The 12613-nt window shown below is 35.6% G+C and overlaps 2 protein-coding genes across 5 annotated transcripts; both read right to left on the bottom strand.

Moving 5' to 3' along the window:
* Nucleotides 1–222: 222 nt before the first annotated feature.
* Nucleotides 223–5558, bottom strand: LOC117627244 (transaldolase). Of its 2 annotated transcripts, none has more exons than XM_034359221.1 (13): nt 5432–5558; nt 5204–5303; nt 5037–5115; nt 4649–4724; nt 4444–4527; nt 4253–4357; nt 3652–3732; nt 3459–3523; nt 2764–2833; nt 2606–2683; nt 2144–2241; nt 1903–2038; nt 223–588 (listed from the first exon to the last, which is right to left on the bottom strand). In XM_034359221.1, exons 1-13 carry the CDS (start codon nt 5480–5482, stop codon nt 442–444), a joined length of 1170 nt encoding a protein of 389 aa, XP_034215112.1. In that variant the 5' UTR covers nt 5483–5558; the 3' UTR covers nt 223–441. The 2 variants fall into 2 exon arrangements, with proteins under 2 accessions (XP_034215112.1, XP_034215111.1); XM_034359220.1 differs by having other exon boundaries at nt 5204–5306; nt 5432–5526.
* A 1116-nt stretch (nt 5559–6674) lies between these two features.
* Nucleotides 6675–12109, bottom strand: LOC117627245 (probable trehalose-phosphate phosphatase F). Of its 3 annotated transcripts, none has more exons than XM_034359222.1 (13): nt 11870–12109; nt 9295–9420; nt 9095–9195; nt 8683–9000; nt 8444–8584; nt 8285–8356; nt 8023–8148; nt 7775–7933; nt 7595–7672; nt 7407–7476; nt 7243–7313; nt 7056–7151; nt 6675–6945 (listed from the first exon to the last, which is right to left on the bottom strand). In XM_034359222.1, exons 4-13 carry the CDS (start codon nt 8974–8976, stop codon nt 6886–6888), a joined length of 1167 nt encoding a protein of 388 aa, XP_034215113.1. In that variant the 5' UTR covers nt 8977–9000; nt 9095–9195; nt 9295–9420; nt 11870–12109; the 3' UTR covers nt 6675–6885. The 3 variants fall into 3 exon arrangements, with proteins under 3 accessions (XP_034215113.1, XP_034215114.1, XP_034215115.1); XM_034359223.1 differs by having other exon boundaries at nt 8683–9195; nt 11870–11908; nt 11999–12105; XM_034359224.1 differs by lacking the exon at nt 11870–12109 and adding an exon at nt 11534–11836 and having other exon boundaries at nt 8683–9195.
* Nucleotides 12110–12613: the final 504 nt, after the last annotated feature.

Genomic DNA, 12613 nt, shown 5'->3' with positions numbered 1-12613 from the left:
GGTGAAAGCCCTCAACCAACTAATTTATATATCCCACTGGATTGGAATGCGAATTTAAGTGAGAAACATGGAGGAGCCGCTAATTTTTTTATAATTAAATTTTTATTTAACCAAGCGGAAGAACTTTGGTGTTTATATCTGATGAAATATTTGTATACGGCTTTTATTAATTGTTTTAGAAATTATTAGTGTTTTTTTTTTCCTTTTCTGAATCACGGCATAGGCATTCTCATCTCACGTTTGTATTAACAAAATTCACATTAGCTGCACGTTTTTATGATAACATAAAGTTCTTTGCTGAGATAAAGTGTTGCTGGAGATAAACATTACAAGATAATAAAAAAAAAAAAAGAGAGAAGGAAAAACGAAAGCCAAACCAGTATTTCCCTCTTATTCCATGAAAGGCAAGGCAAGATCAGCTTAGCAACAGAAGATAGCACTTCATACATTTGGAGGTGGCCAAATTTTCTCAAATAATTCCTCAACTCGATTTGCTTGATTAGCATAACCATCCAGTCCACTGGCCAGAAGCTCCACGGCTGCAGGTCCCACAGCCGATGCAAAGCTTAATTGGTCCCACTTGACAAGCTGGACACAAGGAGAAGATTGGTTAACAAATCTAAAACCAAAAACATTTTGATAATCTTTAAAGAATAGATTTACACCAGAGAGGTCTATCAATTTGAACCAATAACTATTTTGGACAGGCATATGTATATAACTGATTTAAATTAGTCTTAAACCCAATCATTCTACAACTTCAATTCCAATCATAGCAACCCTGTTTGGTTGAGCAATGAGAAATTACTCTTGACACACAGCAAAAGAAGCTTTCTTATTCACCAATTTTACTTTTTCAGAAAGGCTATAACAAAACTGTGAAAAAAAGAAACACGATATTTCTCATACTAGTGAGCAGAGTCTCTGATTTTGGTGACTGTGATTACCAAATGGAGCACCTACATAGTGTGTGCATGCAGGAGCGAGTGTGTGCGTGCGCGAGCGAGTGTGTGGGGCATGAGTCCAATATCAGTCCCATGCAGACTGTACATCTATAGAGGGTCTAGGCCTAACAATGCATCGAAGAGAATTTCCTCCTACATGAAATCAGAAAGCATGCACACACATGGTCTTTAGCATGAAAAGTATGGTGATTATACTAAAAGGCCAATGGTATTGGGTGGTGACTTGGAAACCAAGGCATAGAAAACGAGACATCTGTTGAAGTGGTTGTATACTAATGCATGACAAGGCAGATGATGGAAGTAGTGATGTGCCTGGTGCCAAACATAATGATTTTTATTTTCTAATGAGGTAGTGACATTCCTATCAACGGGATAGACAATGATGGTGCAGCCATATTGGTGATTCTAGAGGTTTGAAGGAATTCCATCTCCACGTTCATTGAAGTTCTAGTAATAATATGACGCCTAAACTATTAAGCTTTGCTTCCAAAATGAAAGACTTTCAAACTTTAAGATACTGTCATGAGTAACTAAGCACGCTTATCACAAGTTGGCAGGTTTTATTAAAACTAATAGCTGAGAAAAAAAGGGTTAATACTAAAATATTTAGTCCTTTTGGCATTCTTCCTTTTTCTTTTCTTTTTTCTTTTGGCACTCAACATGTCTACTTCTCAAAAAATAGAGGCACTCATTATTTTACAACTATTTGGCTTTTTACATAGCTCTATCAAAACTGGCACCCTTTTGTCTTTGCCACATGAAATAAGAGATTAAAATTGAAGTACCAACAGCACTACACACAACATGCAGGTGAACCTGTTAACGTGAGTCATCATTTTGCTTCACGTATTATTTTTTCATTTTATTTGAAATTTCATTTTATTTTTTCATTGCTGATGTAGAATAAAAAATATTGAGCACAGGACGGAAAGCAGACCTCTTCTTCACTGAACTTGTAGATGGCAGCAGATTGTGGAGATAGCCTCCTGACGAAAGAATACTTCTCTTCAGGGGTAGTGATTGATTCTTTGAGTGACTGCATTACCTTCAGTGGTGCAATGATGTAGTCAACCCTGAACATGTACCAGACAACATAACCAGGAAGATCGTTCCCTGAGTTGAGTTTTGTTGGAAATTCCCAGATACATAAGATTAAAAGGTGAGTCATACGAATTTACCCCAAGAGACTGAACAAATCCTGCTTATTCCGAACTGCTGCTGCCATTAACTTTGATTTATGTCCATATTTGTGGATGTAGTTATACGCCTTCGTCACCTGTAATGTCAAAAAGCATCTCATACGGGAACAGTTTATATTCATTACTATCCATTATGAAAGCTCTAGTGTCACCTGAGAAATTCAAGGCATAGCCAGAAGTTAAAGCATCTAACAGACTCTAGACAGTGATGGGGAAAGAATGTTAGAATAAATTATTTAGGCTCATTCCTAAAGGTTGTCAGATTTTAGGATAAAAACAATACTGGAAAAACAAAATGTACAAACCAGTTTATATTTGGTAATTGCTTGCAACTGAGATGCATCTAGAGGTCAAAAATCAAAACTCAAAACAGAGTAATCCCGTTCTGCCAAACAACAGTACATAATCACAAAACCACAAGATGAGAACTTTCCAACTTACCAAGGCTAACCCAGGATCCTCCCCTCTCTTGAGAGCAGCTTCTATCTCAGGGTCACCAGAATGGTTGCGAGACCAATCCTGAATGATAAATTTGACCTTTAGCGGTTACAATAAACTGAAGTTGAACTAAATAAAAATTCCATTATTACAAAAATTACCCTAAGGCGGCCAACAAAAATCTGAATAACAGAAGCGCCAGCTTGGGCTGCAGCTGCAGCTTGAGCAAAGCTGAAGAAAAATGTTCAAACCATCACCAAACACAACTAAAAAATTAAAATGAATTCATCTTAGAACAGCATTGTGTGTGTGAGTGTGTGTGGAGACACATATAGAGAGAAAAAAGAGAGAGAGTCATGAGAAGTAGAAAGTTGAACTTGAACAGCAGATATAATGGCAAAGTAATGTTCATAAATCACAGATGAAAAAAAATCACAAAGCAGCATTCTGAGTTGTTGTTTATATATTCAAAACCTAATAGCTTCTGCCTCAGCATTTTAGATTGATATACAAGCAATTTTCAATTCCACAATAAGAAAACATGTAATTCTAACTACAATGGCTCCTTTAGACATTGCCAGGATCATGGATTTGAACTTTCAAAACAATAGCAAGCTAAATCAACAAATTTTTACAATTCATGAGAAGCAATCTTGTTGCCCAACCAACAAGGAAGGGGGAATGGAAAAAGGAGAGGGAGAGGGAGAGAGGGAGGGAGGGAGGGGGTATCATAAAACTTTATCCTCTATTACAACTGTATAAAACTATGCCCTTATAGAAGTTAGTAGTACAACATCAAGTCTAAGATTTCAAACAGGTTTGTCAAGCTTACACAAGTTAATTACAAGAGATTTACCTGTACACAAATGTCAAATGCGTCTGAATGCCCTCACATTCTAGTAATCTTGAAGCTTCAATTCCCTGAACAGAAAACCAACAATCGATGAGCAACAAATGATGCAAAACAATCGCCTCACAACAGGCCTGAGCAATTGTCATCAAGTCCACTCAGAATATTCACAACAGGCCTAATTATCTCTGACACTTACTTGCCAAGTTGAAGGAATTTTGAACAACAAACGCTCAGGAGGAACATTAACTTCATTGTACAACTTCACCAAGTCATGCACCTGCATATTAGATAAACCAATTGTATCAGACTGCAATGAAAGAGAGAGAAAATAATCTAAGTGATATCAGGGAGAAAACGATATACACCTTAGGAAAATGAACAAAAAAATACTGGCACTAAAATTAACAAAGTACACAACCGTAAGATAATGCAACAAAATTTCAGTATCATTTTTTTCTCACACATTTTCTGCAAGACTATTAAATCTAGTTACAAACTATCAAATCTAGTCACATTATAGGCGTTTTAGAAATTTAATGCAAAACTATTACACCAGCCATGACAAGTATAGCTCAAATAAACAACATGACAAAACTTATCAAGATTATCATTAACAAAAATCATATAGTTGCGTGAAAAACAATCAAGAATAAGATGAATGCATACACAGTTAAGATAGAAACCAACAAATTGTTCTTGAACATCAGCATTTACAGTATGTTTAATTTTTGTGTAATGTATTAGCATTTTCTTTAACTAGAAAATATAAGACAAGATTACCAGGAAGAAACGAATACCTTTCTGATAATGCCATGCGTGTCATAAGCAAGACGTGCATCCACCTCAGTAGACACTCGGCCAGGAACTAGTTTCGCCAAATAACCACCAACATTCACTAAAGCCTACACGCGCATAACTAAATTTTGAATAATATGATCAATCTAACAAGGCATAGGTATTTCTAATGACAAGATACAAGAAAACCAACCTTGTTACTGAAACATGACAATCTCAATTCGGAGTTTTCATGCTTATTACACTCTGAATCCGCCAATGCCATATCCACAGCATTCTACACCAAAGAAAAATTAATCAGAAAACACATGTAGTCCCATATCGAAATTGGAAAGCACATGTAATTTCTTATCTATTTTTCGAAAAATTTCTTCCCCAATGGAAGATTGAAGGCTTACTCTAAATATGGTGTCAGGGAGGCTACATATACCCAAGAGTAGGGAAGAGCTCACTGTAGCAGCGGTTGGAGGAAACCTTTTCATAAATAATCAGTAAACAGCCAAAAGTTCAAAATTTTGAAATAATCCTTCATGAAACCATGCAAAAATATGAAATAAATGAAATTTTAAACAAATGGATATGCTACTTTATTACTCCGAGTTTCTGTTGCTACCAAACTAAAATCTAAAAAAGTAAATGAAGATTAGAGCTATTCTGATCATTAAGCAAAGACATTATTATCAGTTCAGAAGAAATTCTGATTCATAATTTACAGCATGATCATGAAAATTTCAAATTCCACTTCCACAAAAACAAGCAAAAGAAAAAGAATATATATTTAGATACCTCTCGAAGTCATCGAAAATGACGGTGTCTGGAACGATCTCACTGAAGCTAGAGACGAGGTCCAATTCTGTGGTTGAACCTGAAAATCCAATTCAACCAAAAATGAAAAAAAATAAAAAAAGAAGCAAAGCTGAGTATTGAGACACTGAGACAGAAAGCTCACTGACCGGTGTCGAGAGCGGAGGCCCGAATGACAGGAAATGATCGCTGAAAGTTGAAGAGCAGATTGGAAGCTGGAGATCCATTGGAAAACCTCAGCCTTGTTCCCTGCTATGATTAATTTTGAATGTAAAACCAAAAAAAAATAAAAAAATCAAGGTTTACAGCTCGTACAGCAATAGTTAACGAAGCAGAGCTGGGAGAGAGGAGATAGAGATAGAGAGTCTTGAGTGCACCTGGAAAGACGAGACAGCTGAGGAGGGCGGAGATTGCAAAGAGACTGACATTTTTGGGCTTCGCTCGAAATCGGTAGCAGTTGGAACTTGGAAGTTATTTGGGCGGATCAGTGAGGCATGTTTTTATATGTACACACCTCATCCTCTGTTTCCAAAAAAAAAAAAAAAAAAAAAAAAACACCTCATCCTCCGAATTTTAATGATGCTTTTTTGTTATGGACATTTTCACTTTGTCTATGTAAAAACATGTTACATGCAAGGAAAATGTTTTGCAACCATGTCTTTTTAGAAAGAAGACTGTCCTAAGTTGGAAGTATCCATCTCTATTGATTTAGGGAAAGAAAAAAAAAATATTGTGAAATCTATTTAAAACACGCGTCATGTTATTATCGATATGTTATGTGATGTAATAAATTTATATATATAATCACATACATATTGTATGTTTTTTTTAAAAGGGTAAAATGGACTTCATTAATCACATCAACATGACAAAGATATGTCGGCATGGGTATAGTGGCCTCGTTAAAATCTCCCTAGAGAAAACCCAATGGGATAAAACTTCAGGGAATGTAAAAGAGTGCCACACATGCCAGTTTACACTTGAAGACTTAAATGGACACTATACCCCCTGTACAATTTCAAAATCAAACTTTGAATTGGGGTAAATGATGTCTAGAACTATGCCTTAATAAATAGTTTTGAAGATAATATATATAAAAAAAAGGTACTTCATAAGAAGTCGGATAATGGATATAGATGATAATAACAAGGATGATAATTTGAGGATTTTTTGAGTTGAGAGAGAAGTCCTTTGTATTCTCCGCTAGGCAAATATTGGGAGATTGTGTTTTGTTTTGTGACCACATTTGATTGTTTTTTATGAAGTACAATGGGCCTTGCAAAGCTTCCAAGTTATTTCAGTACTGGGTTAAGTGATAAAGTCCAAAATGCCAGCCTTGCTGATCTTTCTAACAAACAAAATTGTTCTTCTTCTGCTTTTCACTTTGCATGGTTGAAAATTGATTGGTTTCGATGTAGTTATACTTGAGTTAACCCCAATAATATCTTTTCGACATACGGTTTTAACGTGTAAGTTGTCGAAATTTAAATCCCAAAAGTGCAGGATCCAAAGTGAAATAAAAATTTGAGAAGTTTTTGTGCAGTACACTGAAACAGTTTGTGACATTCCACAAAGTCTACAAGATTAGAAGGAACCATCTTGGTAAGGAAAGCTTTGAGAGATGAAAATGGGGAGAAAATACTTATTTTTTATAAGCCAAAGACATGAAATAACAAAATAACTGAGAAGCTGTGAACTGACAACTGAGGTTGTAACATAACAGCAGCTGCTTTTAGCAGCCTTGAGTTCTTGAGGAGTACAAAATTAAAAAAAAAAAAAACTAAATGCCTATTATACTATATTTCAGATCAACTAAGTGCTCCCTTAGCATTTAATTGGCTTCTTCCTCCTCCTCCTTCCATCTCACCAAGGACTTGAGAAATTCCATGACCTGCATAAAAATTTCAATGGATTTTTTGAGATGAAATTAAAAATAACACAGCCAACATGCCTGCAAATTCACACATAATACATTATACATATTAAGGATGAGAGTAAAACCTCTGATGGGTCCTTGAGAGAGTAGAAGGCACTGGTTTCTTTTGGAACCGGCGACACCAGAATTCCATAACCACGCTTCTTATTCTTCTTCAAGAACTGAAACAATGTATGAAGATTTTGTATTTAGTGTCAATGTTACGAACTCTTGTGGGTAAGATTAGTTAAAATGCAGTGATGGTAGTGTCACCTTGAATGCATCTTCATCGGTCCTATCATCACCAATGTAAATTGGGAGCACATCATCCCTACCATTTAGCCCTGCACCATTTGTCCAGGTTCTCATAGTGTGAATATGTATCATTTAAGAGAGAGAGAGAGAGAGAGAGAGAGAGAGAGAGAGAGGTTCAGTACCAAGAGATTCGAGCAGAAATTCAACTGCTTTTCCCTTGTTCCAGTCAATAACAGGGCGGACCTCTAAAACCTGCAAGAAAAAACAATGTCCAAATTTATATGTTAGATGGAAAGAATTTGGGTTATTAATGCAAATGATAATAAGATGAAAAGCAACAAGATTAAGGCAAACCAGTGAGATTAATTACCTTCCGCCCATGAGTTAATCGTAAACGAGGGTAGTCTTTGAGAATATCATGAACACTTTGTGCAATTGTAGACCAATTCTGAAGTCAGAACACATGCCAAAAATAACCAAAACAAGTCAGACAAACTCTTGCAGATGCAATTGTAAGCTTTCTTCTATTCTTCTTTAAGTAAATGCTTACTTTCTCATCTACATTACGGTAATGTACAGAGGCGCAAAACTTGTGATTTTCAACTTTTGCACCTTTGATCCCTTTAGTATTCTCGACGAGGGTTCTAAAAACCTCGTCGATCATAGGTATAAACTCCCTAGCAGGCTGGAAGAGGTTTACCTCCTTACCCTGCCATATCAAAGACAGATAATGAGAACTCAACTGAAAAAAATTATACAATAGTGCAAAGGACTTGTAGAATTTTATTGTCATGTTACCTGTTGGTCAGTAGATTTCACACAGTTTGGATGGTCATTGGAGTCTGTATTAGTGACAGGACCCATTATGTCCATTCCATGACTACCAGCATAGTAAAGTTCTGTTAGTCCTACCAAATCATATACCTGAAACAAATCCGCTCATCAGACTGCCCTAATGACCGGCATTCGAATGGCATCCACACAAGGACCAAATAGACAAGATGAAATTAAACTATGAGTCCCAAAAAAAAGTGGGGGGAGGGGGAAATGCTGCAGCTACCTTATCGCGGCTTCTTCCACTAATAATAGCAGTTGGAAAATGCTTCGCAACGTTTCTTACAGCAGAACGCATCTGGCAACAGTTTCTTTTGGTTTCAGACACAGAAGAGAAATAAAAGTCGAAATTTATAAGCATAAAACAACAAAACACAATTCTTACAGCATTAGACATTATTGCACGGTCAGGGTCATCAACTATCGGGGAAAGAGTCCCATCATAATCTAGAAATATTGCTATCTTCTTGTTCCTTGCAAAATTTGTAATCCGCTCGAACGAATTCAGTGCTGATGGATGCTTAAGCTGCATCATCACAGAGAGCACAAGACGAATAAGTTTTGAAGTCATACAAGAACAAATGGATATAAACTGCCAAGTTATTAGAAGAGAAGCAAATATACCATCCAAGAGCAGTAAGCATTATCAACATCATCTGAAGCAACCTCAAAATTGAAATCCTTAATGAGCTTCTTCCGGGGAGGTGAAGAGGATTTCATGGCATCAAGCCAACCATTGGACCGAACATCATCGAGCTTTCCTGGCTTTTTCCTTGGGATGTTAATGTACTTGCCAGAGGAGAATGATGCTCCTTGCTGTGAGTATGGCAACAAACTAGAATGGAGGCCTAGTCTTGACTTACTTATCGGTGGAGGGTCAGTGAGGACCGAAGCAGCATGATTTGTCTTCAACTCCATCGGATCCAGTTTCGTTGCCAAGTGCTAATCAAAGTGACAAAGTTTTGTAGTTTGTAGTGTTTAAAATGAATGGCTCTGTCAACAACACAGAGTATGCTCCTAAGTTCAAGAAATATACTTGTTTTAGCCGACCCTTTTGTCAATGAAAAACCACCTCTTCAACGTTTTCTTGTCACTGCTGTTGGGTGAGCAGTCCATTAAGCACAGAGTTCCTCAAAACTGTCATGACATTAAAGCGTCAAATGGAAAGATAAAAAACAACCAGCTTCAGAATACCAATGTCCAAACCAAATTCACACCAAGTGTTCAGAGTCACACCTTCTCATCCCCAGAACAACACTGCATTCATAAAAGGCGGTCAAACATTCTTCGTACAAGGGTCTTCGGGAGGAAAGGATATAGGTATATGGTTTCAAATTGCAGCAAGTTGTCCTAAGCCTCTTCCTGCAGAACCATAAAATAAGTGGCTTAAGTATTGGTGTATAACAGTATATGCACATGTAAATGAACATTTGCTTCAAGTTTCAACTACAACACTTGCAAATTGCAATCACTTTTACCAGGGTGAACTTAAAGCATATCAAAGGGCAGTTAAAATAGGGTTGGCACTCAAAACAATCCAGAAGCAAATGAAAATCTATGGTGCTTAAGAGTTGCAGGAACAAAAGACTTTGAAGGGAAGGTAATTTATATGCCATGTGGTAAAAAAACACCAACTCTATAGGACTCATGAGATCCATATAAATTGACAGAAAACACATGTGACTCTTTACAACCACCCCAAACAAAAACAAAGTCAAACTAATTTGATAATTTATTGATGCATTAAAAAAGGGGCACAATGCACAAGTCAATTAATACATAGATTCCTTTGATTAACATAATTAGTCATAGTTAAATATATTCTTACCAAAGATTTGGACATGGAGGCTACCTAATTTTTGAGTTTAAACAAAAGACAATAATTACTGCATGCAGGGCAAAGGGATGGTCAGGTGTAGTATATATTAGGCCATTTCTCAAAGACCCCACCATTGAATGCTGGCAATAAACTATACCACAAATACAAGTTTTCTTGGCATTATATCAACTTATGTTGTGATTGAAATTCAGCAGAAATTATATAAGTTGCTATCTACAAAGTATTATGGTCAGTTCAGTTTGGGTTGGTTCGGTTTTGGGTTCAATTAAGATACCGAATCAATGACCTTAATTTGCTAATAATTGAAACTAAAATCAAACCAATATGTAGGTATAAACCGGTGGGAGTACTGTTCAATTTAATTTCCCAAAAAGATAGCATTAGTATTCTTTCCCAAAATTAAGCTTCAAACAACCAAGATCATTGACTACATAGCTCTAGAAAATAAAGATAAAATAACAATGGAGAAAGAAAAAAAAAATCAACCCAAACAGCTATTGATAAAATAAGAAATAGCATTAAAAATGAATCATATGTGCAATCAGATAATAAAATATACACACAAGATATAAACCATTAAAATATACACTTGAATTTAAATGTTAACAACCTATATAGAGTATAATAATCTAACTATATTTATATTTTATGTATGCATATAATGCTATACATCATCATCTAGTTACTTTATAGAAGCAAAATATAAATTGGGCTCATTAAATAAAAATTCAACCATACCAAGACATAATGCACAACTCCTATTGTGGGCCACTATGAGATTGAAATGCAAGGTTTTCTGGCTCGATCATTCAGAACAAAAATCACTCTATGCAAATGGTTTTCTTCCAGAATAAAAATAAAAAGTGTAATGTTTTTTTCTCCATAGTAATTCACGAAAAGCTGAAGCTGAATCGGAAGGAGCCATAGATCTAAAGAATTCATCACCTTCCGAATTGATTAAATTAAAAATAATATAAATTATTTTATATATATATATATATATATATATAAAGTTCGAAACAAAACAATTCCCCGTGCTGTGACAAGACATCACAACTACCACAACGAACGTAATATTTAATTCCCAATAGAAAAAAAAAAATACAAAGTATTCAAAACGTAAACACTTTCTGAAGACATCACAAGTGGAAAAATAAACTAATCACGTAGATTGTCACGTGAAAAAATTATCAAGTTCGTAATGAACAGATAATAAATAAATAAATAAATAAAAGAACTTTGGTTTGAAAAATTGCACCCAGAAAAGCAAATAAAGCTTCTGGTTCAAAGTCCATGAGGCTTTTTGTTTTATAAGCTACATCAAGGGAGGTGATTTAGGCACGTTGTGAAAATTTCAACATATTTTCCTCAGTTCACAGCAACCGACAAAATAGAAATCCGTACTAAAATAAGGTAAAATTAACATATTGGCTGTCAAGTCATTTTCTTTAATACAAATCATATCAGATTTCCACCCATCAACAAATCCCATTTTCAAACACCAAGATTTTGCAAAAAAAATATATGAAAGATGATTGATCCATCAAACAAAAACTTGCAGCATATATATAAATGTTGACAGCAACACACATCCATTAATTAATATATCATGATTCATATGGTCCATAAGCCAACCATATATGTCATGGATTTAACAGCAACAAAACTGATGAAGCTATCCAAAAGTAAATGGCCTAGGGGCTCATGGTCATGACACCAAAAGCTCCACCATAATCCATGAAAAAGGCTTCATCTTTGCCATAATTGGGAGACAAAAACAAAAGGGTTTGCTTTCTAATCAGTAAAAAAGCTAAATCGAGCGACTTTGGGTAAAGATCTGAGAAGAAAAACTCAGAAGAAAGGTAAAATGATTGGTTTTGGTCATGTTATATGGATCCAAACAGCATTTGCTTGTATATGATATCAACGAAAACAGAAAAGAAAAATTAAAGAGAAGGAAAATTGTATAACCTGATCTTTAATAGTCGATGAAGAAGAGACTGAATTAACCTGGAAATGAAAGAACCTCACATAAACAAGCATTCACAGGCGGCCAAATAATTGGAAGGGAGAGAGAGAGAGAGAGAGAGGAATGATCACCCGCCTGGGAGAGAAAGTAGCTGGAAACCCTAAAAATGGCGAGGGGAGAAGAGAGAGGGAGGCAAAGATACGAAATGCAACAGAAAGAGAGAAAAATCAGAGAGAAAGGGAAGGAAGGATCTCAAGGCCGAAAGTTTGGGTATTTATAGAGTTCTGAGAGGCCAATTAACAATTAGTAGACGTGTTTAACAAGGAAACCTATTTGGTTGTTGAATTAGGAAACACCACACCATATAATTTACCGTATTAGGTACTTTAATTTAAGCAATTAAACAATAAAAAAGTCCGCTAAACATGTGTGCGGCCTGTGTGTTTTGATTACCACTTGTATTTCATTTGAAGTAATCCAACGTGTACGTGTGATATAGTTATGTTTCCAGGCTTTTTTCGGTACAATGTCCGTAGATTCCTTAAAATAAGTATTATTCATGAAAAAAATCAACTGAATTATAACGGTTTAGTTATTTGATTATCCACATTTTTGTTTCCGTTTAATTTATCGAACAGTATTTTTTTTTCCCATTTTAAATGACCAACACCTTTTAGTCTAGGATGATTCTTGAATGAGGATTGCATTGTGGGGTAGTCCTATAAAAGATGTGTGTACTTTTATGA

Source organism: Prunus dulcis, chromosome 5, assembly GCF_902201215.1.
Source record: "Prunus dulcis chromosome 5, ALMONDv2, whole genome shotgun sequence".
Classification (NCBI taxonomy): Eukaryota; Viridiplantae; Streptophyta; class Magnoliopsida; order Rosales; family Rosaceae; genus Prunus; species Prunus dulcis.
Note: the sequence above shows the minus strand (reverse complement) of the source record. Positions and strands in the feature narration are given on the sequence as shown.